General features: G+C 55.7%; 2 protein-coding genes across 5 annotated transcripts; one reads left to right on the top strand and one right to left on the bottom strand.

Moving 5' to 3' along the window:
- Nucleotides 1–62: 62 nt before the first annotated feature.
- TMEM184A (transmembrane protein 184A) lies at nt 63–9,094 on the top strand. Of its 2 annotated transcripts, XM_040590132.1 has the most exons (9): nt 63–126; nt 3,112–3,336; nt 4,030–4,195; nt 5,131–5,221; nt 5,313–5,388; nt 6,010–6,101; nt 6,501–6,670; nt 6,770–6,967; nt 7,414–9,094. In XM_040590132.1, the coding sequence occupies exons 2-9, from the start codon at nt 3,112–3,114 to the stop codon at nt 7,662–7,664; spliced, it is 1,269 nt and encodes a 422-aa protein (XP_040446066.1). In that variant the 5' UTR covers nt 63–126; the 3' UTR covers nt 7,665–9,094. The 2 variants fall into 2 exon arrangements, with proteins under 2 accessions (XP_040446066.1, XP_040446067.1); XM_040590133.1 differs by lacking the exons at nt 63–126; nt 7,414–9,094 and adding an exon at nt 1,580–1,659 and having other exon boundaries at nt 6,770–7,166.
- Nucleotides 9,095–12,115: 3,021 nt separating this feature from the next.
- Nucleotides 12,116–26,595, bottom strand: MAFK (MAF bZIP transcription factor K). 3 transcript variants are annotated; one of them, XM_040590134.1, is made up of 3 exons: nt 26,428–26,595; nt 18,197–18,276; nt 12,116–17,000 (listed from the first exon to the last, which is right to left on the bottom strand). In XM_040590134.1, the coding sequence occupies exons 2-3, from the start codon at nt 18,230–18,232 to the stop codon at nt 16,566–16,568; spliced, it is 471 nt and encodes a 156-aa protein (XP_040446068.1). In that variant the 5' UTR covers nt 18,233–18,276; nt 26,428–26,595; the 3' UTR covers nt 12,116–16,565. The 3 variants fall into 3 exon arrangements, with proteins under 3 accessions (XP_040446068.1, XP_040446069.1, XP_040446070.1); XM_040590135.1 differs by lacking the exon at nt 26,428–26,595 and adding an exon at nt 19,170–19,316; XM_040590136.1 differs by lacking the exon at nt 26,428–26,595 and adding an exon at nt 19,051–19,138.
- Between the last annotated feature and the right edge of the window lie 1,389 nt (nt 26,596–27,984).

Genomic DNA, 27,984 nt, shown 5'->3' with positions numbered 1-27,984 from the left:
GCGGGCGGGCAGGGCTGGGAGGGTGCCCGGAGGAGGAGTCCCCCACAGGTGCAGGTGGAGGAGGGCGCAGGGGATGCGGAGGCAGGTGCACGGCAGCCAGACCCGCTCCGGGAGGAGCCCCGCAGGGTGAGTGGGGCCCTGGGGGGCACACAGCAGCCGGGGGTACCCCCCAACAGAGCAGAGTGGGTCCTGAGCACCCCGGGGAGTTGCTGGAGGGGCAGAGCCTGCTGGAAGAGCCCTGTGTGTGTGTCACCCGCTCCTCCAGACAGGCTTTAAGGAGGGCTTGACGCTGCCCTGACTCGATTTATAGCTATGCGCTGTGTAGGTCCTTCCTCCTGGGTGGCCTGGGGTTGGTATGGAGAGGCTGAGCAGGTAGATAACGCCGAGCCCTGGCTTTATCTGCTGAAAGCAATCAGGAGCAAAGGCATGTCTCCGGCACTGGCAGGGCTGAACCTGGATGCGCCCCTGCCCAGGGTGGGGGCCAGCGATCCCTCCCCCCTTACCTAGGCACACAGCCAGCACTGCAGCGGTACTAGTGGGGGCTGCTGGAGCTCACCTTTCCTTTCTGACTGCTCCAGCCCCACGGGGGCTGCCATCGAGGTAGGGATCTGTCCTGGGTGCTCTGGGACACCGGGAGGGATACGAGCTGGGAGTTGAGGCTCTGGCAGCCTGCGTATGGAGGGGAATCCTTGGCAAAGTGAAAAGCCCTGTTTGCAGGTGGCCTGCCTTTAACATAGGTTTCACTGCTCAGTTGATCTGCTTAGTGCTCACTTAGCAGCTCTAATACCCCAGGCAGTGAGCATAACAGGTAGATGCTGCGTGGCAGGTACCTGCAAGGTGTCTGAAAACTGCCAGACTGGATGTGGCACTGGTGCAGTCCTATTGAGGAGCTGAATTTTGCAGCTAATACTGTTCTCTGTGTCTCCTCGCTGCCTTTGTTTTGGAAGCAAATGGCCCTCTAACTGCATTGAATTGCCCGGCTACCTTGCACAGCCGGGATCTAATTACCTCTGGAGCTGGGAGCCCTGTCTCCGAGTGGCACCGAGCCTTTTGTTTTTAATGACTTGCTCCGGCCGTGTTCAGAGTGTGACAATGTGGGGGAGCCTGCCAGGACCAGCTGCTGGTGCCACCGTGCTTGTACTGCAATGGCTGGGAAAGCTAATGGGAGTTGGGATGTCTTGGGCCAAGCATCTGTGGCACAGCACTGCGTTGAAAACAGAATAAATGGGTCTAGTGATGAGCACAGCTCACTGCCATGTCCTGGGAAACGAGCTGGATCACGTCCTTCCCTATTGTGAAGCTCTGGCAGAGGGAAAGTCTGGCCAAATGCAGCCTTATGGCCCCAACCAGCAGCAGGGCAGCCCCTAAAAAGACTGAGGAGTTATGGGGAATGGGGGACAGCCAGGCTTTCACCTCCCTCCCTGTGCCACAAGCTATCTCCGTCCTCCTGTTAATGTTTACAAGGCAGGTCTGGTGGTGGTGTGGTCTATCCAAAGACCAGATCCCTCCCCGGCTCTCCCTGGGATCCTTCCTCCTGCTGGCTGGGGCAGGGCCGTGGGATGGTCACAGGGAGGAAAAACCCAGCTCTGCTGCCTCTGTAACACTATCGGCCCATTTCTCCAGCCATCTCCAGCTCCACTTCCCCACTCACAGGCGCAGGTACGCTGGGGTGAGCTCCTGGGACCTGGCCAGCACGCTGCTGCCCTGGGCATCTCCGCTTACAGGCGGCTCCTGCCAGGCGGAGGGGGGGAGGAAAGTATTTTTAGGTCTGTTGATCTGACACCAGCTGAGTTTCCTCTCCTGTGAGGTTGGGGTTCGGCAAGAGGGCAGGAGAGGAAGCAGCAGGGCGAGCTCTTGCTTTGGTTTGTTTTCTGTGTTTAGTTGGACTGAGGTCATTCCCTACCACTCTTATCTGTGGCAGATATTTTCTTGCCTCTCACCAGTTCATTGCTTACAGTTTTACCCCCAGGCGATAGTTACCCAGCAGCTAACATCTTTGTTTATTAACAGTGCACAAAGAAGCATCTATATTGTTAGAGCTCTGCTCACAGGTTGTTGGGGTTTCTTTTAAACCGCTATTGTTATACTTGGGGGAAAAAGCAGTTTTCCATAGATTAGCAGAAAGAGAGGCCAAACATAGCAGTTTATGCATCTGTTGGCCTTGAGATATGAAGCTGCCCCATAAATAAGAACATAATATGGTTGGTCCTTGCTGTCTGGAGCCACAGGGTACACGGTGTTCATATGCCCTGGCCACCCTCTGCGCTGGGAATGCTCAGTGCCTTGAGGCAAATAGCCTTGGGGAAGACAGACCTGCCAGGGAGATGCTGGAGCACTTCAGCATCCTCAAAGGGAAGCAGCTCTGCCTTCGACATGGCAGGCTGGCTCCCTTGTGGTTAATTTGGGTGCAGGAGGGACCGCTGGCTGCCCTTCAGGTCTTGGGGTTGGTATTGCTGGCTTACCAAGACCGCTCCGATCCCAAAATGGATGAGGCTGGCCAAAATGCCAAACATCTGGCTTCCTGAGCAGCCTTGGGCTTTGCCCCAGCAGGCGATGCATGACAAAACAAGCCAAATCTGGGAGGAACCACAGGGATCCCAGTGTTTTCTGGGCTCCCAAGGAGGACCCTTCATTGTCCTGATGGCTCGTTAATAAGGGACTCATTATCATGGGTGAAGGATGTGTTTAACCCTTAAGTCTGTGGGTCCTGATGGAAAAGGGTCCTGAGCCACAAGTGTGGACTCACAGGGGCACAAATGTAGGCAGGTCTTTCCCTGGCAAACAGGATAGTGATCCCTGAGAAATCAAGGAGCAAGGCTGGGAAGGAGAAGTGTTTTGGGGGACACAGGGACTGCATACAGCTCCTCGGAGAAAAGAGGGTCTGCTCTTGAAGGATGTTTGCATTTTCCTACTGGCAGAAGCAAACCCAACCATAGTGAATAGGCCGGTTTGGGTGAGGGACACCCTGGGAAAACCCTGGGGAGGAGATAAACCTCACAGGAGGTTTGTCTACACTGTGTGGGCTGTGAAATCTGCTGGGACCTTCCCCTTTACCAGCTTACCTTGGTCCTGCCTTCCTGCACCACTCCCCTTGTCTCTCCCTGTCTGCAGATGAGTAATGTCACACATGTCTTGCCCTCTCATGAGTCGCCCGGCACCCAGGGGTCCAGCACAGTGGATGAGCAGGCCTCAGCACCCTCATCCCCAGCCCTTGCCCTGCTCACGGCTGCGCACAACGATTCCCAGCATGACCAGCAGCTTTTTCTGACCACAACGGCGGCACAGGTCATCTCCGGCATCTTTGTGTGGTCAGCACTCATCATCACCTTCCACCAGGTACGGGCTGGAGCGCAGGCAGGGCTCAGTGCTGGGGTTCACGCAAAGACAAAATGATTGATTGGCCCCAGGTTCACCGCAAATCACTCAGCTCTGGATAAATATTTCCTCCTGTTGCTGCCCAGAGGCGATATCTTCATGTCAGGAGCCTGGTGCTGGCAGTTCGGGATGGTGGACTTTGCCCACTCTCTCCCCAGGTGGCTGCCAGAGCTGGGAGAGGCTGCAGGGCATCAGCAGTGCCCAGAGGCAACACCCAGCGGGGTTTCTCGTCTGGCACCCCCAGGGTCTGTGTCTTTGGGGTGCACACCACCAGCTGCTTTGAAACATACTGCCAATGGGCATGGGTTTGGGTGCTGAGCGGATCCCTGCTGCTGAAGGCAGCTCTGGGGCGAGCTGGTACCTCCGAGCACTGGGACAGGGCTGCACGAGAGCTGGCATGGAGGAGGGCATGCTCCTCACACAGCCCTGGGGAAGGGACCTAATTTCCACGTTTTTGTGGAACTGGGGACTGGGATGGAGCCTGTTTCACGTGTCTGTTCACGACCATGGGCCTCTGGTGGAAAGCTGGAAGTGCTCTCACCCCCGGGAGGAGGACTGAGATGGGACGAGCCTCCCGCCCTGTGGGCTGGGGGTACCTCCCGTTCCCCTCCTGACCAGTGATAGCTACAGCTCTGCACACTGGGCACTTTGCAGATCTACACACACCTGAGGAATTACACTGTCCCCAAGGAGCAGCGCTACATCATCCGCATCCTCTTCATCGTGCCCGTCTATGCCTTTGACTCCTGGCTCAGCCTCCTCCTCCTCGGAAGCCACCAGTACTACGTCTACTTCGACTCGGTGCGCGACTGCTATGAAGGTGAGTGCAGCCTCTCCTTGGCAGGGAGGCTGATGGCAAAGCAGGGCTCTCATCTCACTGACCTGTCTCTGGAGCATCCTGGATTGCGCAGAGTGGCAAATCTCCATCTCTTTCACTTCTCACTCTCCCTTCCTCTGTGCAGAGGTTTTCCCCTTCTTTCTCCATCAGCAGCAGGAGGGGATAAACCCATGGGCAGACACGAGCTGGTGCCTTTCTGATGCCTGCCTGCAGCTTTAGAGGGACCCCAGCATCATGCTCCTGAGGAAAAAGGTTTTCTGGCTGCCTTTGGGGTGGAAATGCAGCTTCTCTAAAGCAGAAGGTAGACATACCTAAGAAATGGGAGAGCTGAGGTGTTTTGAGGTGCAGGGGAAGCTCATCAGAGTTGAGGCTGCTCTTCCACCTTGTTGCTCTCCCCCTGGGGAACGGAGGGGTGTGAGCATGTGTATTACTTCAGGTCTGGAGTATAGGAAAAATAAGTGATGGGAATGTCCAAGAAAACTGTTGAGGATCTGCTCCTTGCTGGCCACCAGCCGCTTGTGCTGCCCCTTAGCAATTCTGAGGTCCTTCCACACAGATGCTGCTAGCCATTGCACTCCTGCCTGGGCTTTTTTGGGGGTGTGGGGGCCAGCTCCACAAGTGCTGCTGGGACATCCAAGTGCTGCCACATGCATGTATGGACTCTGTGCGTATGGAGATGCTGCTGCGTCTGCAACAAACCCTGTGCACATGGGGCGGTGCTTCTGACTCCGCTTGGAAGTCAGGTGGATTTGACCTGCTGCTCCCCTCACGGGGCTCCCAACCCACCAGTGTACCAAATCCTGATGTGGTGCTGGGGTGGATGAGAGAACATGTGAGCAGGAAGGAGTGTGAAATGTAACAACCCTCTCCTGGATCTCTATCAGCCCTGCTGATTGTGTCTGCCCTTGCCTTGCCAGCTTTTGTGATTTACAGCTTCTTGAGCCTGTGCTTTGAGTACCTCGGAGGGGAGAGCACCATCATGACAGAGATCCGAGGGAAGCCCATTGCGTAAGTCCCAGCATCCCACGAGTTCCTCAGCCCTCCACCCGCTTTCCCCATCCAGCAGCCCTCACAACATCTCCTCGGCTTCTGCTTCCAGGTCCAGCTGCTTTTATGGGACCTGCTGCCTTCAGGGTATGTCCTACTCCATCGGGTTCCTGCGCTTCTGCAAGCAGGTGGGTGCCCACCGGGGTGCACCAGCTCCGCTCCCCTCCAATACGGGCTCTCTGGGTGGCAGGTCCCTTCCCTGCTGCCCTGCCGAGAAGGCTCTGCTTCGTCGCTCTCCCAAGATGCTCTTTTTGGGTTTGTTTTTTCCTCCGAGGGAGGCAGCTCACCCAGCTCGCCGGCACCTGGCCAGCAGCAGGGCGCCAGGCTCGCTGTCCTTGCCTCTGACTCACTGCTGAGTCAGGGTCTCCTCCCACTGCAGAGCTGAGATTGCCATCTCTGTCCAGCCCCAGGTTAGCCTGGACGGCTCTCGGCTCTCCAGGGCTGCACTGTGGGCTGAATCTGGCACTGCTCTGTCCCCAGGCCACCCAGTCCCCCCCCCTCCAAGCGGCTACGCTGCTTTTCAGGAGCTGCCTTGCGGGAGCCCTGCTCCCCTCCCGCCTGCAGACCCTGAGCTGGTTCCTATCTCATCCTGCAGCATTCTCCACTCCCGTCACGGAGAACTGCTCTGTCCTCTGTCTCTGTCCCAGGAGCAGAGAGGACTCATGCGGCAGGGCTGGGGCTGGCAGGCGCTGCGGGGGTCGGTGGGTACCCCTGCTGCCCAGGGTACCCCGTGTCTCTCCCCTGTGCAGGCCACGCTGCAGTTCTGCGTCGTGAAACCCCTCATGGCAGTCATCACCATCGTCCTGCAGGCGTTTGGGAAGTACCACGACGGGGACTTCAAGTGAGGACGCTGGGTCACGTTGGGGAGGGTGAAGGGGACAGGACAGGTCCCTGCTCCATCACAAGGGACAGGGTGTCCTGCCAGCCCCCCGCCCCAGGGAGCTGCACCACGGGTGGTGAGGGCACAGAGAGCCCAAAGCACCGGGGAATGGAGACTCACTGGCCCCCAATAAGAAAGAGATGAAACTCCTGTGAGCCATAAGGTCCCACCAACAGAGAAAAGCTGAGAGTGGCCCCCTGCTCCCCCATTTCTCCCTGCCTCTCCTTCCCCTCCTGAGCTGTGCTCTCCCCCACGACAAAGCTATGCACTTCTCCCCTCCCCATTTCATCCTTCTTTGCTTCCTGTTGCACTTGCTTCGCTTCCCACAGCCCAGGGCAGCAGCTCTCTCTCTTCCCACAGTGTCCGAAGCGGCTACCTCTACATCACCATAATCTACAACTTCTCCGTCAGCCTGGCACTTTATGCCCTCTTCCTCTTCTACTTCGCCACCATGGACCTGCTGCGCCCATTTAAACCAGTCCTCAAGTTCATCACCATCAAGGCAGTCATCTTCCTCTCCTTCTGGCAAGGTGGGTCCCACCACAGATGCCCAGTGCTCCTCCTCCCATAGCCCCACCTGACCCAGGGATGCAGGACCAGAGCTGATCCCTCTCCCTTCCTCTGCACAGGGACACTGCTGGCAATCCTGGAAAAATGTGGGGTGATCCCTGAAGTTCAGATCATTGATGGGAAGGAGGTGGGAGCTGGGACAGTGGCTGCTGGCTACCAGAACTTCATCATCTGCATTGAGATGCTCTTTGCATCCATTGCCCTGCGCTACGCATTCACTTGCCAGGTGTACAGAGAGAAGAAAGAAAACTCAGCAGGTAACTTTTCCTCTCCTCTTCCTTCCTTCATCGGTGACTGAGGAAAGAGGAGACTCACACACACACCCTCCCCCTTATAGCATTACCAATGGGATGCTAAAAACCACCAGAGGAATTTCCTTCTCCAGTGCTCTGTGAGTTCCTTCTGCCTTTTCCCTCATGATACCCACAAGCCATAGCGAGTGGATAGGAAGAGGGACTTCTGTGTGGATGGGCAGAATTAGGGCATTTTGGTATTACAGCACATGCTGCTGGAGACAATCCATCCTCTTTGAAACAGAGCTGGGGTTGCCTTCCTTCTCCTAGGAACTCGTCACCGCAAGCTGACGTGTCCCACAATGAGCCCCTGATCTTGAATTTCTAAGGAAAAGTGTCACTCCAGTCTCAGAGTGCTTGGTTTCATGTCTGTCTGATGTCCCATCACCCTCCGACTCCTTCTTTTTCAGCAAACCTTGCCCCGATGCAGAGCATCTCAAGCGGGCTGAAGGAGACCATAAGCCCCCAGGACATCGTGCAGGATGCGATCCACAACTTCTCGCCCACATACCAGCAGTACATCCAGCAGTCAATGCAGGAGGCAGAGCACAAAGCACCAGGGGAGAATGGGCATGTAGCCTCCAAGACACATGGACCGAGCAGCAGAAAGAGCAAAAACATTGAGAAGAGAGTGCTGATCCCGTCTGATGAGGAGCTGTAGGAGACACTGGAGAGGACAGTGACACTGGAGAGGTTTAAACCCATGCAAATGGGAGGTGTCTCAAGGCTGAGATAACCTGGTCTAATCAGAGTATGAAGAAGCCAGGAACTCTACCCAATAAGCCAGTTCCTTGAAGGGAAGATGCAATAACCCAGGGAAAGGTTAAAACAAACAGTGCCAGCTTCTGCTGTCCCATCTCTACTGGTGTTAAGGATGGGGCTGTCTTTGCTTCTGCAACTAAGCAGCCCTGCGTTGCTGCCCAATGCTTGTGTCTCTGTGCCAGCCCCATGCCCACGCTGGGGGATGCCAGGCGGGAGGGGGGGGCAGGCTGCAGGACAGACCAGCCACCCTCACCCTCCTCTTACCTCCAAGCAGTGCTGAGGCCTGAGAGGAATGCTTTTCTCAGCACAGTTCTGCTCTAGTTTCTCCTGATTTGAGTAAAAATTGATCTCCAAGGGCCCCGTGGAGAAAACCGGCCCAGGAAGGTGACTTCACTTCACCTCAAAACCCGGTAACGGTTGAAAGACGTCATTCTTTATTTTTACATCTTTTCCCCCTCTCCTTCTCCCAGAAAAGCCTACTGAGTTGCGCAGAAGACCTTTACCAGGGAGGAAGAGAAGTCATCTTCTTCTCCTTCCAGATGGAGATGCAGCTGCCTGCGTAACTCCCCTGGGGATCTGCGGTGGGACCTCGCTCCGGACTAATGCGGGGTCTTGCAGCTGCATTTCTGAGAGCTGCCTGTGACAGAAGTGCTTGTTTATGTCTAAACCAGCTTATCTCAGAATGGATCAGAAGTTAAAAGGGATTCCAGCTTCCTTATCAGAGTCTTTATTAGGGAACCAGACTGTGACTGGTGGTGGTAGGAATGCGCTTACTGGGAACTGTGTGTTCCTCCTAACCCTTCACTATTTACCGTCCCTGGGCTTTGCCCAACCTGTGGGAAGACAGGCGGGAGCTGCGCCCAGCTGGGTGATGGTGGTGGGGATAGGGACGCTGGGGGATGCTGTTGCTCAGAGCAGGACTGCTGGTGCAGGCAGACAGGGCATGGGAGGATTCTCCCCATATCAGCGATGGACAGTGCACATCCTTCTGTTAACTTCCTCTCTTCCTCCTCCCCAATTTTTAGTCCAATTTCTATTCCCTTGTTAATCAGAAGATCCCTGGGAACTTACTTTGGCACCGGCTGGGCTGTTGTTTGAGGGTGGAAGCTGGGTAGTGGAAGGACGAGGGCAAGTCTGCAACCTCAGATTTGCAGTCATTTGGCAAACCAACCAATGGATAAGGCTTAGAGCTGTTTTACACACAACTCCTAGCGTCTTGGGTTTTTTCCTCTGCTCTTAAGCTGCAAAATGTAAATCACAATGTGAAATTATTTTATTTATGAGGGTTTTTTCTAATAAACAGCAGTTTCTACCAGGGAGTGAGCAAGTGTTTTCACTTAGCTCAGCAAGCAGAGTCCACGATCTGCCTGTTCCTGCTCTAATGCTGATGCTCTTAAGCTCAACGTCCTCTCTGCCCCTCAATGCTGGCCCAGCAGAAATACCTGCACACGCAGCATCCTGCACATTTTGGCATTCCACAGGATTTGTGCTCATCTTTTTCCCTTCACAAAGAGTGTGCGTGTCCGCCGCTTCCTCTCCTTGCACTGCACCTCTTCCAACCTTTGCCTGGGCTGTGGATGCAGCAGTTCAGAGCTGCTGGATCTGCTGTAGCCGAACCAAACCCAGACTCCAGCACCACCAAGACAACCTCTATTTATTATTATTGGAGAAGCCTTGCTGTGCTGGAAGCCCGGACTCCACACGAGCAGCCTATAGCTAAGCCAGTCTTGCAAGTCCCTCTGCTCCAAAGCACCACTGCTTATACCTGTTCAGCCGGCGAGACCGCTGCCACTTCTCCTGCGATGAGATCCATAAACAAGAGCCATATGCTCCATGCATCCAGGCATCCATCCAGGGTCTTGCGCATCCTGGGAGCAAGACTGTCCTGCCCACAAAGCGCAGCCTCAGTGCTCAGGGACGAGGCTGCTTGGCTTTGTAACGCAGCCAGCACCGAAGCGGGGACATCTCTGAGCTGAACATCTTGGTCTTCTCCAACCCTCGGGGAAAGGGCCGGCCACAGCTGCAGGAACAGAGGCTGCTCCGGCTCCCGGGGTGAGGACAGACTGCAAAGGTGATGATGGCACATCTGCTGGCGAGCTCGCAGCCGCTGAGATAAAGACTTGCACAAGAACACAGCAAGAAACATAGTTGTACTTCACTGCACAAATGATCGACTCTGGTGCATAATGGGCTGCATTCATTGCTCTTGCCAGCAGGTGCAATTCCCACTGCAGACAGTAACATTTGCCTATTTATGTCAAGCCCTGATTACTGTATTATATGTAAAACAGGTTCTTCTTGCAAGCAAAACAAGGGGGGTGGGGGGGTGGGGGGAATCAGCTGTGACTCATCCAAGTCAACAGCATGATACCAGCCTGAAGGAGCCGTGCTGGGCTGGACACCAGCTGGCTGCTGCACCGTGCAACAGCAGGCAACACTCCTCTCTCCAGCAGGCGCGAGCTTGGCCTCCCGGTCGTCCTTTTTCTTGGAGAAAGGAGAGAGGCAAGAGCTTACAGCTCAGGCTGGGCGCTGTCATGGCCCTCAGGCCGTCACACTGTCAAAACACTTCCACAGGGGACAGAAACACCAACGGTGTCGTAGGCTGGACGAATTCCCCCGCAGACACGGTCCTGTGCTCCTCTGCTAACACATCTCCTCCACCTCTTCAGTAAGGACGCAGGGAACGCTGGCGATGAGCACACGGGTGACCTACACAGGAGCCCGGCTGTGCCTGGAGCCACGCCAGCAGGCAGCTTGGGAGGAACAGGCTTCTCTCGCTGCCAGCAGCAGGCTCTGGTGGTCGGCAGATTTGTTTTCCAGTTGTCGCTCGTCCTCAGGCTTTCCCCAAGGACGAGACGGGGCTGTATCGGTCCTCCCGGTGCTTTTTGGGCTGGTGTCGGGCATGCATCCTGGCGGGGCATGCTCTGCCATCGCATTCACCGGAGCTGGCGCCGACCGCGCTTCCCACCAGCGGAGGGGAAGGAAGGTGGCTGCCGGTGCCGCAGCGGAGCCAGTGCTCTCACACACGGCTGCTTGCCTCACAGCACCCAGTCGGAGGCAGAAAGGCTTTTTTTTGGGTGCTAGCGCCCACCAGCCAGCCCCTGGGTCCAGCTGCTGAGAGGCAGCAGGCTGCCAGACCTGCATCAGAGAGCAGGATCCGTGCTTTTGGAGGCCTGTTGGCAAAGATGTTTCTCCCCCCAGTTCCAGGACCTTCTCCTCCCATAACCATGGTGAAGGTTGTTGCCTCTCACTGCTGCACCTCCACCCGGCCCATTCCCGACACTTTTTTTCCTCCTGAACTAACCCTCCTCCATCCTTCTAATAGACATGGCTGGGCTGGCCCACCTCCCTCTCTCCTGGTCGCCGACCCTCCAGGCAGGAGCTGAAGCAGCTGATGATTTTCTTGCTCAGCACAGTGACTGCAATCGCCCCCCAGGCTTCACCCACATCCCGGCTCAGCCAAGCCTGCCTGACCCCACCTCTGTGCCTAATGACCATCCATTACCTGCTGACACACAAAGCCTTCTCAGCCCTGCTTCTCTCCACTTTGCTCTACCTCTAATTCTGACCTCGGCCAACGCACCCATCTGTCTCCAACCTCTTGCCTCAACCCAGCACATGCCAAGTGTTTTCCTCCTCCTGCTGTCCCCTGAAGAAAAACCACCACTTCCAATGGGGGATTAAAGGTATCACAGCCCCTAGGAGCTCACAGGCACAAGGTACCAGGCTCTTTAAAGCCCAAACAGGTAAAAACAGAAAGATGAAATATGGATGCAAGGGGTCAAAGCAGTTGATTCACAAGCAGTCGCATAGGAAACCAGTGAAGGGACATTGCACAACCCAAAGGAGGAGAAGGGAGCATCTTCTCCAGCACTGTGACCTGTCCCACAGCACAGGGTCTCCAAGCCATGAGTGGCCTTGCACAGCCACCTCTCACCATCATGACTGCAACAGCCTTGCGCTACCATAAATACCCACCGACTATACACAAAGGCACAGCCTGTGTTAGAACAGACAGAGGTGGTCCGAGCGTGGGATCTACCAGACAAGCAGCTTGGACAAGAGCTACCCCTTAAGCATGTTCCAAACACGCCAAGGAAGCTCCACAGCAAGGCTGGGAGATGGGCGAGCTGGCTGTGCCGGGCTGGGTCAGATGCTTGCAAAAGCCCGACAGCAGTCACACTCACCCTAGCCCAGCCTGCCTCCCAAAAAACACATCGCCTGGCCCCAGTGCCACGGCTGGCTGCACGCTGCACCAGGGACAGGCGGGCAAAAAGCCCCCCCCAAGGAACACACTCCACCAAAAAAATCAATTCAAGCTCCAAAACGCTGACCATAGACCAGGGCAAGTCTGAAACCAGAAAATGCTTTATTGGAAAGGTACAAAAAAACCAGTCACTGCAGCTAAATTTACAGCAATAAATTACGTTGTGGCTGTCAAGAGAAAGTAATGGACACATACACAGGGCTATTCGCCTTACAAACAGGAATCCACATTGCTTGGTATATCAATAATTTATTTTATAATAAAAAAGCAGCACAAAAATAAATATTGAAATGAAATTACTGAGTAACCACAGAGGATAGAATGAGCTGGTGATAAAAAACAACTTAAAACAGAAGACTCCTATCATTAAAAAAAATGAAAGCAAGTATCCACCATCTACGGAAACACCCCAGCAGACTGAAATACAGACGAAGGAAAACAAATCCACATTACAAAAGTTTTTTTTGTTTTTGTTTTGTTTCTTTTTTTTTTTTAAATAAAAACAATCATGACAATGAAGTTTAAATGATTTGAGAGAGAAAAAAAAAATGCCACCTTCTCCTCCTCCCCGGGGTCCGAGCCGTCCAGTGGCCTGACCGCCATGGCGCCTGGCCCTGCCACAGCTCACCTCCGCATCAGCTCGCCCGTCCCATCCCTCCCCAGCCGTGTCACCCAGGTCTCTAAGCGTGCGCTTTGCGGTCTCCTCCAGACGGTAGAGTTGGGCAAGAGCAGAGACGCTGACTTGCTTCAAAGGGATCTGGAGCTGCCCTGGAGGGAAAGGTTCCCCACTCCCCATAGAGAGCACAGCAAACACGTCTACACCAACACAGATGTCCCTCCCGGTCCCTGCCCAACGCTTTCGTCTTCTCCTGCCTCCCGCCCAGCCCTCGGTTCTGTCACACTGCAGATGGGGAGCAACCAAAGAAAGGCCAGGCCCAGAGGAGAGGACCCCAGCACCCAAATCCAGAGCCCCCGCTCCTCAGCGGGGCAGGGGAGGGGGGGGACACACAAATTAAGAGGGGCAGAGAAGGGAGCCCCGGCATCCAAACTACTGCAGCAAAGAGACAAGCGAGAGGTACGGCTGCAGGGGAGCGCTGCCCGAGCCGCTCGGGGGACCCCCAGCCCCCCACGCGGTGCTCGCCCTGGGTGTCAGGCTTGCAAGTGCAGGACGGAGAGAAAAAAAAAAAAAGAAGAAAAAAAAAAAGAAAAACAAAACAAAACAAAAAAAACCAACAGAAACAAACCGAACCCCAGAGGAATGCAATGTGACAACCCCAAGCTGGAGGGCCCTCCAAGGTGGAGAAGCTGGGTCTCCAACGCGGTCAACAGCTTTCAGGTCATTCCTCCCTCCACGTTACCTTGCAATTCTGATCCCTCTGTGGAAGTTTAGCCAGGACATTTCATTCCCCTCCAGGTCACCACCCAGGGAGCCCTGGACTGGCAATTTCTTTTAATAAAGATTTACAGTATCAAACTTGGAAAAAAAATTATTTTTTTTTACGAAAAATCTGTACGATAAAATGTATATAATTATATATTTATATATATATTTCTCTCTCTTTAAATATTTCCACGTGGTCCTTATGGATATCCAATATGGATTACCTACCATGGCTATGGTATCAACAGCTTTAACAACACCCAGGCCTCTTGTTCATTATCGAGTGACCAGAGATTTAAGTGCCTACCAGCACTAAACTAGCAATCACTTGGACAAGCCTTTGGCACCCTTCCAAGAACTGGAAAAAAAGAAATACTTGGCTGCAAGGGAAGTGCCACGTAAAGATATGTTTCTCAACTCATTCCAACAGCAAGAAGACCCCATGGAACAAAGTTCGACCTCCGTTCCCCTCGGTGCGACTGGTCTGATTTCCCCGGCGGGGGGTCAAGGGCAGCCAGAGGGTGTTCCTATCTAGCCAGGAATGTTATGGAGCTCTGGAGCTGTTTTAAAGACTGGAAGCATTTGGGCATTTTCAAGTCAACTGGCCTTTTTCATTAAAGTTTTCATTTAAAGCCCCAACAGTGCCAGGAGTCTCCATTTTGCCTGTTTTCAGAGGCACCTGTAAGGTCTGGGAAAGTTTCCAATGTCTGTGAGCTGGAGAACATGAGAGGACCAGGAAATGACAGTAACATCTTTCTCTTCCTCAGCTTCTGCTGTGGGAGTCAATAACTGGTACTGATACACAGGACATTGATCTGCCTGTTCGGAGATAGGGAGGGAGTGGAGGAGAAATGAGGTAACGCTAAGTGTCATCCAAACTCTACGTGTTGGAAAATCACTTGAAGGAAACTCCCTGTTCCCCTCCATAACACGTGGATCTGGCAGGGGTAACGAGCCTTCAGGAAGCGTTTCACTTACACCCTTTCTGGCTCAGTAAGGTCAAGGATGTCGATGTTGAGGACTGAACGAGAACCAAGTCTGAGGTTTCTCTTTTCATTAACCTATTTCACAACGGACCCTCCTGGGAAATCCAGAGACTCCGATGACAAGGTGAAAAAAAAAAGAAAACGCAAGCTAACAACTTCTTCCAAAGACAAGTAGGGCTTCACTAAATTTCAACAAACTTACTGCCATTCAAGGCAAGACCATGCCTCAAACAACAAATTATACTGGGTGTCAGATGCCAGTTCACTGTCCCCTTTGCAACAACAGCGGCACTTGATTATTCTCTTTCAGCCCAAAACACTCATGAATTCTCCGTGATCCTTCTTTTCTGTTCTGGAGCCCAAATCCTCTAAGCTCTTCTCCTCATCTTAAACTTCAGCAATCTCATTCTCTTCTCACCTGTGTGACAACAGGCATCGTCCATTCCACAAGACTCTGATCTGCCCTGCAAAACTCACAGTCCCTTTTCTTTCCTACTTCAAAAAGAAAAAAAAAAAAACCAAAAACAACAACAAAACACACAAACACCAACATAGCTAGTTTGTTTTTTTTTTTTTACAGTGACCTGGAAACATTCGTCTTTTCAGCGCTGCTGCGCAACAGCAGAATCTCTCCCTTCGGCTTCCCACCTCCTGCCCATTGTCAAGCCAGAAATCCCTCTCCCAAACCATTGCTCAGAGCCACACGAACAACTTCTTGACCCCAATTCTTCCATCCCCTACACGCACCCCCCGATTTTCCATCCTGCCCTCCGTGCACCTCTCGGGATAATTCACCCATTCGCCAGAGAAAGCGTCAAGTTTCAGGGTTACATTCACACAGGTTGTCTGAACACTGAGGGTTGTTCACTGTACTCTTTGGATCCCAACTCCAGCACCTGACACGCTACGGAGAGGAAAAGACTCTTCTAGCTCCCATCCAACCTCCCCACAGCCCTTCTGGTCATCAAAGACTGGTGAGCCCAGCTCTCCAGCTAGGATGCTCATTGCTAACCTACCAACACTTTTAGCAAAGAGGAAGCTCTGCAACTTCTCTCCTCCTGTCTGAACGCTATTGCCCTCTAGTTACACTTCAGTGCTTTAAAAACATCTTTCTGAAATACTCTGCACAAACCCCTTCCCGTAGTGCTGATGCCAGCAGAACTGTCCCACCTTCTCACAGCCAGTTCTGCCTCCACCTGGTAATACTTGCAGCATTTTTCCTCCTAGTCTCCCCTTCTCCTCCCCGTCACACAGCTCTTCACAGCATTTACTGTGCCTCCTTCCCTTAAGCTTCAGGGAATCCAGAAAAAAAAAAAAAAAAAAAGCAGCTGCTACTTCAAGACTGCGGATCATTTGGAAGAAATAAAACTGCATAAATATACCCAATTCACAGGCACACCTTAGGGAAGGAGCTATTGGGAAACTTGGGCTTGGAGTAAAGGAGGCTGCAATGTAGTTTTTACAGGCCACACAGGTAATGGGGCATATTAAAATATGTAAAATATATATTTTTCCATATTTTAACAGCATGGATTGAAAACAAAAGGCTATTCCTAATGGGTGTGGTCAGACCCAAGCATTAGTCTCCATTGTCCTCCCGCTCCCATCCACTCATAGCAGGATGAAATCTAATCCAAAAAGCCTATATCCCTGCCCTCGTAATATCAGATGGAAGTGGGGAAGGTAGGGGAGACCTTTCTTACAGGGAGTAGGATGCCTCTAAAGGAAACTTTTTTTCCATACATTCATCTCACGTGATGATTTCTACGGTCCATCTGTTTCCTGGCTCTTGAGCATCATTCACAAAGACTCCGGAGGCTCCTCAGGTATCTTCTCCCAGGTGGAAAGCTGCCCACAGCTGAGAGGGGTTTGGGGAGGCAGGGGAAAGGAGGAAGCAGATCTTGCAATTTGTACTGCAGATAGAGCTCAAATCCTGGACACGAGAGGTTGATGGAGCCACCGAGTCCAGACAGAAGCAGCCAGTGAAGTTCCCTTTGTAGGTTTGGGGTGGGGGTTTTTTTCTTTTCTTTTTTTTCCTATTTTTTGCACTTTTGGAAGAGAATTGTTAAAATGCCAATTCTTGACATGACCAAGGACTCCGGAACAATGCATAAGAGCCTCTTCCCCTCCCCTCTGAAAGGCTGCTAGTTCCCCCCACCGAGGGCACTAGGACGCTGCTGAAAACGGCACAGAACTGGATGAGATTTCGGCTGATTTCACAATGGTGATGACACTGGTGGTGGCAACTTTGGTGGGGGTAATAGGCCCTCGCGCCACAGTACGAGCAAAGGTCTGGAGTGCTTCGTACTTGGAGCGCAAGGCATCCAGCTCTAGCTTCATGCTGCTGTTTTCTCTGGCCAGCTTCTCCACCTCTTGCTGCAGCTCAACCCGCTGCCTCTCCAGCTCCTCTTTCTGAGTCACGCGCTTGATGCGGCAGCTGGCAGCGTAGCCCCGGTTCTTCAGCGTGCGCCTCCGCTGCTTCAGACGGATGACCTCCTCTTTGGTGAGACCCCTCAGGTGCTGGTTCAGCTCCCGTACGGACATTGACACGAGTTCATCATCACTCAGCACGGGGGCATTCTCTCCTGACTCCTCCTTTACCTGCAAATACCAACAGCACAGGGGTAGCAGCAACCCTACATGAACGGATGTTCTGGACAGTGAAAAAAGACAGGCCACCCCTCGGCAATGCGACACCCCTACCTGGGAAACAACCCCAAAGCACTGTAGAGACCACACACTCCACTAAAACATCTGGGTAAAACACGGCAGAGATCTGAGCACTGCTGTCGTCCAGGTTTGGGTAAGCCTCTTAAGTCAGAGAAAGCAGTGAACCTTACACATGTGAACTGAACAGTATGATTTTTCAGGAGATAAATGTAAAGCAGACTGAAGCCCTTTGTGTTTTCCTTTGTCAGGACCTGGAATTCATACTGAACGCTAAAGACGACACCTTTTCCCAGCACTACACCAGGACACCAGTGCAGCATCTCAAAAGCTGAACAGCCACTTGTTTAATTCAGTATTTTGTGGCTTTTCGTTGAAGGCTGCTCATCCAAGTAGCCAACAAAACCGACCCTGCTTGGCTTCAAGGACCACAGCTTGATTTGGTTTCGCTGGTGCACAGGCCAGACTCTGAAGTTACGTGAGAGACACCAAGGCTTTGTGCCTTTTTTCTCAAGCAGATTTGCTGCCACAATTATTTCCAGAACTATAGAACCATTTAGGTTGTAAAAGACCTTTAAGATCATCGAGTCCAGAACCTTTAAGGCATCATCCTTTATGTCTCTTCAGAGACTGCAGGACATCTGGAACAAGGAGCTAAGAGACTGGAAAGAAACCGTGACAACGCACACACAACAGCCTGTGCGTAGACCACCACCAAGCTGGCAGGTCCCAGACATTTACCATCTCATGGATGTGAGGGACACCAGCTGAACGCATCCTTTCGCCAGTGCCCCCCAGTCCCTGAGAGCAGAAGTACTTCACCGACAGGCCTGGGAGCACTGGTTTCAGGATGCTGACGATACCTACTATAGCCAAAAGTCTCTTGGATAGCAACTGGGATACGCCAGCCTCCAAGCCATCCCAGAGACTTTAGACTTCTCTCTGGGTACTGCCAGTATTCTACTATCCTAACCTTTCCTGTAGGCAGTGCGACATTGCATCGGCACCCGCATGTTAAGAGTCCCTCAGAGTGAGAAAGAACAGTCACGTATGACCAATGTCGCACGGAGCGTGGCTCTGCCACAGCCTCCCCTGCCACCCAGCACTGCCCGCTCGGCCTCCTTCCCTACCTTTAATGCCTTGTTCGGTTTGGGATTAGTCGTCATAACCTGAGCACAGTCTTCCGGACAAAACTGCTCAGAAATTGCAACTGAAAAACAAAACAAGATTTTCAGGTTACAGTAATCTCAGAGATGAAGGTAGGAAGATACCCAACACAGTCCGAACCCCCCAACTCAACCACTGTTAAAGCAAACAACCACGGTGCTGTTCAAAGCGGCGGGATGGATTCACAGATCAGTCCACCCCGTTCAGACGGAAGAAAGAGAATCAGTCTTGACAAGCGCCTTGCTTTTCCAGGCTGAAGACCTATTTTGCTATGAACTACACTAAGCCCCAGCAGGGAAGGCAGGGCAGGGAGGGGGGAAAGGACACCAGCAGCAGTTGCACAGCCACCACGCGGCACCCCGCGACGTGCCACCAGCGCCCGCTCACCTCCCTCCAAAGGAATCCCAGACGCTCCGAATGGCCTATTAGGGATGGAATTAAGACTTACCTCTGCTCATAAAAGGCACTGAAAAGCCACAAGACAACAACTCCCTTCATTCTTATTTTGATTATTATTAACCTGGCTCGCAACTGAATCAGCAGCCCAGAAGGAAGCTGCCTGGTTCATAACCTGCTTTCAGCACTGTCCCCACCCAAAGGAGACGCTACTGGAAAACCCAAACGGCAGAAACAAAAGCCCCCTGATAACAAAGCGAGGCAAGGAGTTTGCCTCTCCCAGCGCACCCAGACTGTTGCTTCCCCATCCTCTCGGCCCCCCGGCTGCGAGAGCCCACCCGCCTGGTATTTCTAGTGACGTGGAGGCATGTCCACCAACAGAGAGACCATCCCCTGCCGAGGCACTGCCCTTCACTCTTACCTTAGCCGGCGACTACACCCCCTCGATCAGCACCTTGCAGAAAATCCACCTGCCCGCACCTCCACCCAAAACCTTCACCCCGCAGTGACGGCAGCACGGGCGGTCCGTCGGGTACCTACCACAAGAGAGGCGACCGCAGCCGTGCCACCATCACAGCCTCTGCCTATCGCTCCCCCAGCGGGGAGGGCGCGAGGCGCCGGTCCCCCCCCGACACGCGGCAGCGGGCGGCTTTGAGGGCTGCACGCCCGGTGGCACCGCAGAGCGCGCAGCCTGTCTGGCGGGAGTCCTCTCCCTCTCCCCCCCCCCCTCCCCTTCCCCAGCCCAGCCCATACCCTCCCCATTTCCACGTCTGCATCGTGTCACACATCCTAATCATTCATGAAAAATCCAGCCAAAGCATCCCAAGCATGATTCCCTTCTGATAGTTGCCATGGTGACCTTGGGAAAGTAGCCAACCCGGAGACAGTCGCCATGGAAACAGAGAAGCCCAAAAGCAATAATGACTTCAGGTCATGTCTGTGCAAAGACATCACGAGGTCGTCGGAGAGTAAACAAACTCATTCATATCTGCAAACAGGGGGTGGCGGGATGCGGGGCAGGGGGGGTGGGGGGCACAAAGGTGGGTGTGGGGACCCCTGGGAGCCATGTGGGTAAAGGTGCTGGCTCAGCCCATGCTGCTGTCACTTGAATTTTATCAGTCGAGACACCTCATCATCACACGACTTACGTAAAAAAAAAAAAAAAAAAAAATCATCAAGACGAAGAGTGGAGGGGGGCAGAAAAAAAATAATCCCCTAAGTGCAAAGCTGCAAGATACTATCCTAGATATTAGGGAGTGTATATAGGCGCCTCCTCTATTTTTAAGCCTGAGACAGCACAGCTCTCCATGTCTGGAGGAGGAACAAGGACAGCCGCACAGCACACAAGCCAAGATGCTCTGTGATGAATGGACCACTTACAGCAACTGGTGTGCGCTGCGTTTTCCAGAGCATCACTGAGTCCTTCCCTCCTCTCCTCCAGCACCACACCCCACCCTGGGCACACCTCCAGCAGCCCCCACTGCAGCGGGGCAGCAGGAGCCAGCTGGACACGGGGCAGGGCAGCGGGTCCCAGCCCCTGACAGCCACCTCCGAGCAACTGGATGTGCCCGACCCGTGGCTGTTGCCGTGCCACGCGTGTTGCACGAGGGCTGACCGCAGGCAGGCTCTCCCTTGAGTGCAGGTGCTGCCGTGCCACACGTGTTGCACGAGGGCTGACCGCAGGCAGGCTCTCCCTTGAGTGCAGGTGCTGCCGTGCCACATGTGTTGCACGAGGGCTGACCGCAGGCAGGCTCTCCCTCGAGCACAGCCACCGCCGTGCCACGCATGTTGCACAAGGGCTGACCCCAGGCAGACGTGTTGCACGAGGGCTGACCGCAGGCAGGCTCTCCCTTGAGAGCAGCCACCCCCGTGCCGCGCGTGTTGCACGAGGGCTGACCCCAGGCAGGCTCTCCCTCCAACGAGCGCCTCTCCAGACCCCAGCGCTGCCCTTGGGCCGTCCATCGCTTCCCCTCCGCCACCCACCCCTACCTCCAGGCCGGAGGCGCAGACGTAGGCGCTAGCACGGAGGAGGAAGGAAAAAGCTCCCGGTCTCGGCCAAGCGGTCCCGGAGTTCAGGAGAGCAGAGGCGCTGCCAGTGCGTAAAGGAAAGGGCCGGCAGCCCCCTCCCTGCCGCGGCACCGCGCCGCGGGCGCGCAGGCAGTTGGTGCCATAGTTATGCAGTGAGTCACCAGCTGTTTACAGAGTTTGAGCGCTCGCATTCCCACAGCATCAGAAACTCTTCCTTCCCTCGGCATCCCCCCTCCCGCCGCCCCCGGCCCTACAAGGCGAGGGGCACGCTGCGCCGAGCCGCGCCAGCGAGAGAACCGGAAAAGGAAAGTCAAAAAGACGGGGGAGGCCGACGGCAGGCCCGGCACACCCACCCCTGACACAAAAAGCCTTTTGATCCTCACTCAGCCCGGCTTCAAAGTGCTTTCTACGCCAGCCGATGGAAAAACTGAAGCGGGCCACTTGGCCGCGCCGAGTTGGAAAGAAACGTAAAATATCGTGGCCAACACGAGGCGAGGGGTGAGGGTGCCTCTGGCAGGGGGGCAGTGCCTGAGCGATGCTGCGGCCCCACGTGAGGAAACCCCTTCTGATCACCTGTCGCTCCATGTTGCCGAAGAAACACCGCCTTACCCTCTGCATCCCTCGCCAGACGGCGCAGCCGCTCTCCTGCCCAGCACGGGGCCTCGTGCCGCACACCTGCCTTGCCCCACACACCCAAACACCCTGGATGATGGGCCGGCACCCCCCCGAGACGATGGGCTGGCATCCCTCGGATTGCACTAGGAGCCACATGCCAGAGCCGCTGCTGGCACAGATGAGCAAGGAGATTCAGGGCTCTGTCAGGAATCGTGATGCCAGGCCCTCTCCACACAAGGGTGGGAGACCAGGATCTGCCCCGACCCCATGGGCAGGATTTGGCAGCACAAGTAGAAACGCTCAAACGGGCTCAAGCCACGCGCTAGACACGAGTGCCAGGACAAGCCTTATCTCTCCACTAGGTGAACCCACAGGTGTGGTTCAGGCTTTGCTCGAAACCGATACAACAACACCCGCAACCCTCACCAGCAGTCCTCCAGGGCCTCAGGCTCCATCTCCTCACCTACAAAATCCTTCCCATCAGGACCATTTGGGACTATTCGGCTACCAACAAAAAGCAACTAAAATCAGCACGACATCTCCCACAGTTAGAAGGCGAAATCCCACAAGAAAACGCTAAACCATCCTGCAAACACATCACATCCAGCAGCATTCCCTAAACATGCTGCCCAGCGGTCTTCTGGGACCCTGTCTGCGATTTGATTATTAGAACCCTTTTAGTCTTTACCCTATTCCTGCCCTTCTTTTCTTAATTGAGTTTGCTGCATCACAACTAAAATTAGGAACTCAGCTTCTTGGAACAAGGACCGCATTACATCTCTATTCTGTAAGCAGTACAACACACTTTGAACGCTACGTAAATAAAGCGGAGAGTAGTAATACACCAACTGTAAGGGGCAAAGGCTTTTCCAGTGCAGCTCTGCGCTTGTATTTAAAGCAAGTGTTTTGACTGTGGGTTACATAAAGAGCCCTTGTAATTCTGCAATAAAGTTACCCATTGACAGCCTTGCCAACGCCCTCTTGCCTTGCTCAGACGACTTCCATGCCTCTTGCAGCATCCTCCCAAAAACCTGGACATCTCCAGCTGACATCCCAAGACTGACTGTCTCAGCTTAGACCATCTAGAGATCCCCAACTCCTTTGCTTGGAAAGGGGAAGACAGCAGAAAGCCCAACTCATGCAGAGGTAGGACAGAGCTTTCCACACAAGGCTTGCAATTAGGAGAGAAAACATGCCAGAATTAGATTTCAGACTTTCCACGCTACAGGGCTTTCAAAGCGCGTTACGCATTAAGGAATTACTATAAAGTCACTGCCGACACCCAACAACTGCAGATGAACTCAAATTTTATAACTCTTTCTACACTGAAAGACAACCCCAGCCAGAACACGAGTGCCTGGCAGACAGCCCCGCTGGTGTTTAGCTTCCATCCTCAGACACGTACAGCAAACTGAAAACATGCAACCCTCACCTTCAGCCAGGCCAGCGACGACTTCCAGTGGGCAGAAAAACAGCGTAAGGTTCAAGCAGCGATAGGGATCTCTGCCATCGCGCCTCAATTCAGCACCAGCAGTTACGCAGAGAATAACTCTACTCATTCCCAAATGCAGCGATTTAATTCCCAGGCAGCTGTTTTAGTTACATTTCTCATTTATCCTTAAGTTATTCCCAGCTCCAGAGCGCTAGCCAAACGGATATGCCTACCCAGGATAACATCTGAGCTGACAGGTGAAGGGAACTTACAGACGCTTAAACCTTTGTCGCTGTGCCTCTGCCACTCAGAGGCACGACACGGGTTTCCAGCACATCGCAGCATGGCAGGCAGAGCACCATCCCTCTCCCCATCCTTCAAAGAGCCATTCTCCTGCGCTGACAATCTTCACACATCCTGTAAGGCAGACTGACGCTTGTCACTCATTTGTAATGAGAGCGGGGAGGGACGGGCTGATGGTGTGAATCAGAGAGTAGAAGCATATGCGAGGCAATATACTTGACATGAAGAGAGAGAAGACACAAGGAGGGGGTGAGTCACTGTTTACTGTTCTAGAGGAGCTCCACACAGCCCTCGCCCAGCTGGCCAGCTTTCCATTTCCCTTATGGATCGGAACCAGCATCCAGCAGCAAAGAGGAGAGATTCAGGAACCTTCAGAGCACATCTGAGAGCTGCCAGGACACGGCTCTCTGAGGCGCTCTCTGGGGAAGCCTGGACAGGGATCAGACAGTCTTCAGTGGTTTGGTAAACAACCTAGTCAGATGCTGCAGGGAGCCTGTGGTTAGGGAGCAGAGGATACGGAGTACCAGGAGGGTACGCTTGTGTGTCACCTCAGAAGCTTCCCAGAGGAGGTGGCTGAAGGGGAAAGATACGTGGCAGCCGGCCCCGCTACCAACAAAGAGACAGCACTTCCTCCATCATGCGCTGATAAAACGTGGTGACAGAGCATCACCAGAATTACACCTCAGCATCCCTAGCCTGGAGACGCATCTCCACGAGACAGCCAAGCTGAGCCACCGAGCAACAAATAAATTGCTTGGACGCACAGCTGGATTCTGGGGCAGAGCTGGGATTGGGATTCCTTGCGGCTCCTGACCCCACGTGCCAGCCATCAAGTTGGACGTCTTCACCAACTGCTAATAACAGAACATCACAGCATCGCTATTCAGGGCCCTGCAATATTGCAGAGCAGCAGGATTTGCTACGCAAGCTGGCCCTCCGCTCAGGAGCTTAGTGGCAGGGTAATCGCTCTCGTTACTGGCTCTTCCCGCTCACTTCTTGTGTTGATGGTCACACAGCACTGCATCGCTTGTGCTTCGTTCGTGCTTGGAAGACTCTCTGCCCAAGTTTGAAGATAGCCTGAAACAATAGCTCAGACAGAAGTGGAAACCGCCTGTTCATCTCTACAGGGTGCTGAGCCTGAAACTTCCTGATAATTGAAAGTGCTAGCACTGCTCAAAGTACTTCACAGCTGGATGTTTACAAAAATGATCAGCGAGCAAGCTTATCCCACAAACCCCGACCGCCGTGGGGGCCAGCGCTCCCAGCTGTCCTTTCTTTGCTTCCCAAACATCTCACACAGAGATTTTTAATACCAAGGTCTGCAGCGCATTCCACACCGTTAATCATCTTCCAATGTCGATGGAAATAAAGAGCGTACCAGGCTGATCTGTATTTTTTCCTTCCAGGAGGCACACAGTGGTACCGAACTCCTTGCCGCAACAGATTGCCCAGACAGGCGACGGTGCAGAAATGACATAAAACATGACAAAGCACGCTATGCTTGACAGGCGAGCAAAAAAAAAAATTAAATAAATAAATAAAAACTAACAAAATTTCTGCCTCTGGTTCAGAAACACTTGGTGAAGCAGAGCATGAGCCTGGTGTAATACAACCAGGCACATTTCCCGTGATGCAGGTACCAAGCCCTGACAAGCTCAGGGCCTGCAGGAGCGGGCACGGTGTCCGGCCGGCCGAAGTCACCGAGTGCCCCGATGGTGTGGCAATCACCCCGCCACCACCGGGCCACCGGCTGGCACCTCCGGCGGGCAGGAGCAGTGTTCCCGCTGCCATTGGGCAAGCGTGGCGTCCATCACCTCTAGGAAGTGACTGCACGAGGAAGGCTTCTCCGCAAGCAGCACCGCGTCCGCACGGAAGGCACAGGGGGAACAGCGAGGCACGCGTGCCCCGTTCAGCAGCGAGGGGAAAAACCGAAAGTCACAAGGTAAATTCGGTAAATTCATTTGCTGCTAAACCCCTGACAGCAGCGCGGCAGGAGGTGCCAGTCGAGGGGCTGCGCTCCTCCACGGACACGGCTTCGTGGAGGCCGGGAACGCAAGGAAAAGGCGCCCGGGGGACACCTGCCTCATGGGGGCTCCCCCCGCAGTCCCCGGGCTCCGCGGTGAGGGAGGGGGCAGCCGGGCGAAAGTGAAAACGGAGGCCTTTCCCTTTTCTGTAACAACTTTGCCCAAAGGGGGCTCGTTCCTAATTGGAGCCCTCGTGGCCTGCTTTCCGCAGAAGCTGTGAAACAAACCCCCGCGGCGCGGCCACGAGGGAGGCAGCGGGCCGGCAGCCCGAGGGGGAGAGGGAGCCCTTCCTCCCGCCGACAGACCCGACACCGGGAGAGCCCCGACCCTCGGGCACCCCGCTCCCACTCCGGGTATCCCCCCAGCGCCGCAGTCCCCGGGAGCCAGGCAGAGGCTCCCCCCCGCCTTTCCCGGCTCAGCCCCCACTGGGGCAGCACCCCCTCCCGCGGGGGAAACGGCGCAGCGCCCCGCTCGAAGCGCTGCCCCCCCCCCCGGCTCCGGGACCGGCCCGAACACACCACGCCCCGCTCCTATTCCGCCCCGCCGTGCCCGGGACAGATAACCCCCGCTGCAGCCGCAGCCCCGGCCCGACCGACGGGCAGCGCGGAGCCCGGCCGGCGCTTCCCCCGGCGGCTGCGCCCGCCCGATAACCCGGGGCGGGGAGCGGCTCCCCCGGGCCGCTGCTGCCACGCCGCCCGGCACCGGCTGCGCCCCGGCTCCCTCCGTTACTACAAAAGCGGCTATTTTTAGACCGCGGAGCGCGCGGCGTCACAACAGGTTTCCTCGCCTGTATTTTCAGAGCCATTCAAAGGCGGCGGCAGGCTGCGCGCTCGTCCGCGGGGGGGACAATCACAATAACCACGGGAGACGGGTCAGCACCGCCCAGGCGCGGCCACGCCGGCCTCCCCGAGGGGACCCCACGGCCCCCGCCAGCCCCATCCCGCGGGCGATTGAGCCGCGTTGGCCCCGCGCTGGGGCTTGAGGCGGCGGGAAGGGGTGACCGCGGGGCCCGCCGAGCCCCCGCCCCGCCGCGGCTCCCCGGCGCTTTGGGGGCGGCTGGGCCGAGGGGCCGCGCTGCCCCGACACCTCCCCCGCCACCGCCCCGCCGGGGCCCACGTGCGCGCAGCCCGGCCCGGCCCGGTGCGAGGGGCGGCGGCACCACGTGCCCGGCGCGGTGGTGACTCAGCACTTTTACCTCCGCCGCCCCGCCCGACAGGACCCGACCGGACCGAGCCGAGCCGAGCCCAGCCGGGCCGCACCAGGCCACCGCCCCCGCGCCCCCTGCCCCCCCTCCCGCCATTCGGCGGGAACGCGCGGCTGCTTTCCCCCACACCCCCCCCCCCAGCCCAACCAACCCCCCCCGCCCCCGCCCCACCGCGCCCGGGCGGCTCCTCACCTGCGTGCCGGCGGGAGCGCGCGCGCGCGCCCGGGGCGGGGGCGGCGGCGGGGGGGGGGGGCGGCGGCGGCGGGGGGCGGCGGGGGCGGCGGCGGGGGCGCTGCGCGGCTCCCTCCCTCCCTGCCAGCGAGTCCCGCGGACAACAACAAGCGCGGGGCGGCCCCCTCCCCCCCGCCGCGCCGCCGACCAACCAGCGCCCCCGCCGCTTCCGGCATGGCGCGTCACGCCGCGCGTCACCGCCCGGCCCCGCCCCCGCCGCGCCGCGTCACCCCCCAGCCACGCCCGCGCGGTTCATTCATGGGGAAGGGCGCGGGGACGGGGCGGAGCCGGCACGTAGCGCCCCCCCCGGCGGGGTGTGCAGCGCGGACCAGGGCCCGGGCCCCCCGAGCGCTCCCGGGGAGCGGGGAGCGGCGCGGCCGTGGGGCTTTGCACGCTGGCGCGCGGTTGGGTTTGCAGCGGGACGGGGCGCCGGGAGGCTCTCGGGGGTCAGTTTGGTCCCAGAGGTCCGTTTGGGGCCTCAGGCAGGGCTTGCCCTCCGCCGCCGGCGGCCACCGGGACCAGCCATCGCCCGGCACCCCTGGGGGCTGCCCCGGGGCCGGATCCTGAACCCTGACCTCGCGCTTTCCCCCTGCAATTGCGAGAGCTGCTAACGCTGCGCCCTGACCCTGTAGTGCACGTGGTGTTTCAGACCTGGCAGCACCCAACAATGATGCAGATGCGTCAAAAAACCATCATGACGCATGTGGCTGCCCAAACCCAGCTGCCTCCATCAAAGCTGGGCTCCCTCTGATCTTTTTCGTGTTCATAACTATACTAGAAAGTCTGTGTTGGCCCCCTGCAACTTGGGCTTTCCAGCCTCGGGCCCGAAGACCCTCACTGGTGCGTATCTAAGGGCCGTAGCTGAGGCTTTGAGTCAGGTCCCGGCTATCGCTGCTCCCTTTGGGCAACACAAGGTGCAAAGCATGGGGACCCCCACGGCTGGTGCAGCCCTGCGGGCCCTGGCTGAAGCGGGCATTGGGCAGATGCACCTCCCCACTGGTAGGAACCCCTGTTTTTTATTGGAATTGGGCTAATGAGGTTGGGCAAAGCTCCCAGGTGGCGGCATGAAGCTGCAGCCCAGTGTGACTGCAGCAGCGCCAGCCTTCGCCTCTCGGGAGCTGCGGGCTCTGGCTGCAAACCTGCTGCAGGCACTGGGACAGGCTGAGCTCAGGGCTGGAGGGCAGATTTCAGCCATCCCTGTGGTCCCCGTTGATGTCTCTGAGGTTTGTCTCCAGGTCTCCTTTACATCCTGGGTGGCTCAGAGAGGCAAGACAAGCAAGGAGAGGGGTGCTGGTGGTGGGAGCCTTGGGGCCACCGGTGTCTCCAGCATGGCCACCTGCCCCCGTGCCCTTTCCAGGTGGTAATAACCAGAACTGTCCTGCATCATCCAGGGTTTTCCCTGAGACATCCATGAGATAGTGAGGTATTTTCCCCTGTCTTTGCAACAACACGCGTTTGCCAGATTGCATACAGCATGGTGGGGTGCGTGGGTTGGTCATGTCACCTGAAATTCTGCTT

This window comes from Falco naumanni, chromosome 4, assembly GCF_017639655.2.
Source record: "Falco naumanni isolate bFalNau1 chromosome 4, bFalNau1.pat, whole genome shotgun sequence".
Lineage (NCBI taxonomy): Eukaryota > Metazoa > Chordata > Aves > Falconiformes > Falconidae > Falco > Falco naumanni.
The sequence above is the reverse complement of the archived record's forward strand: the minus strand, read 5'-3'. Positions and strand labels throughout refer to the sequence as shown.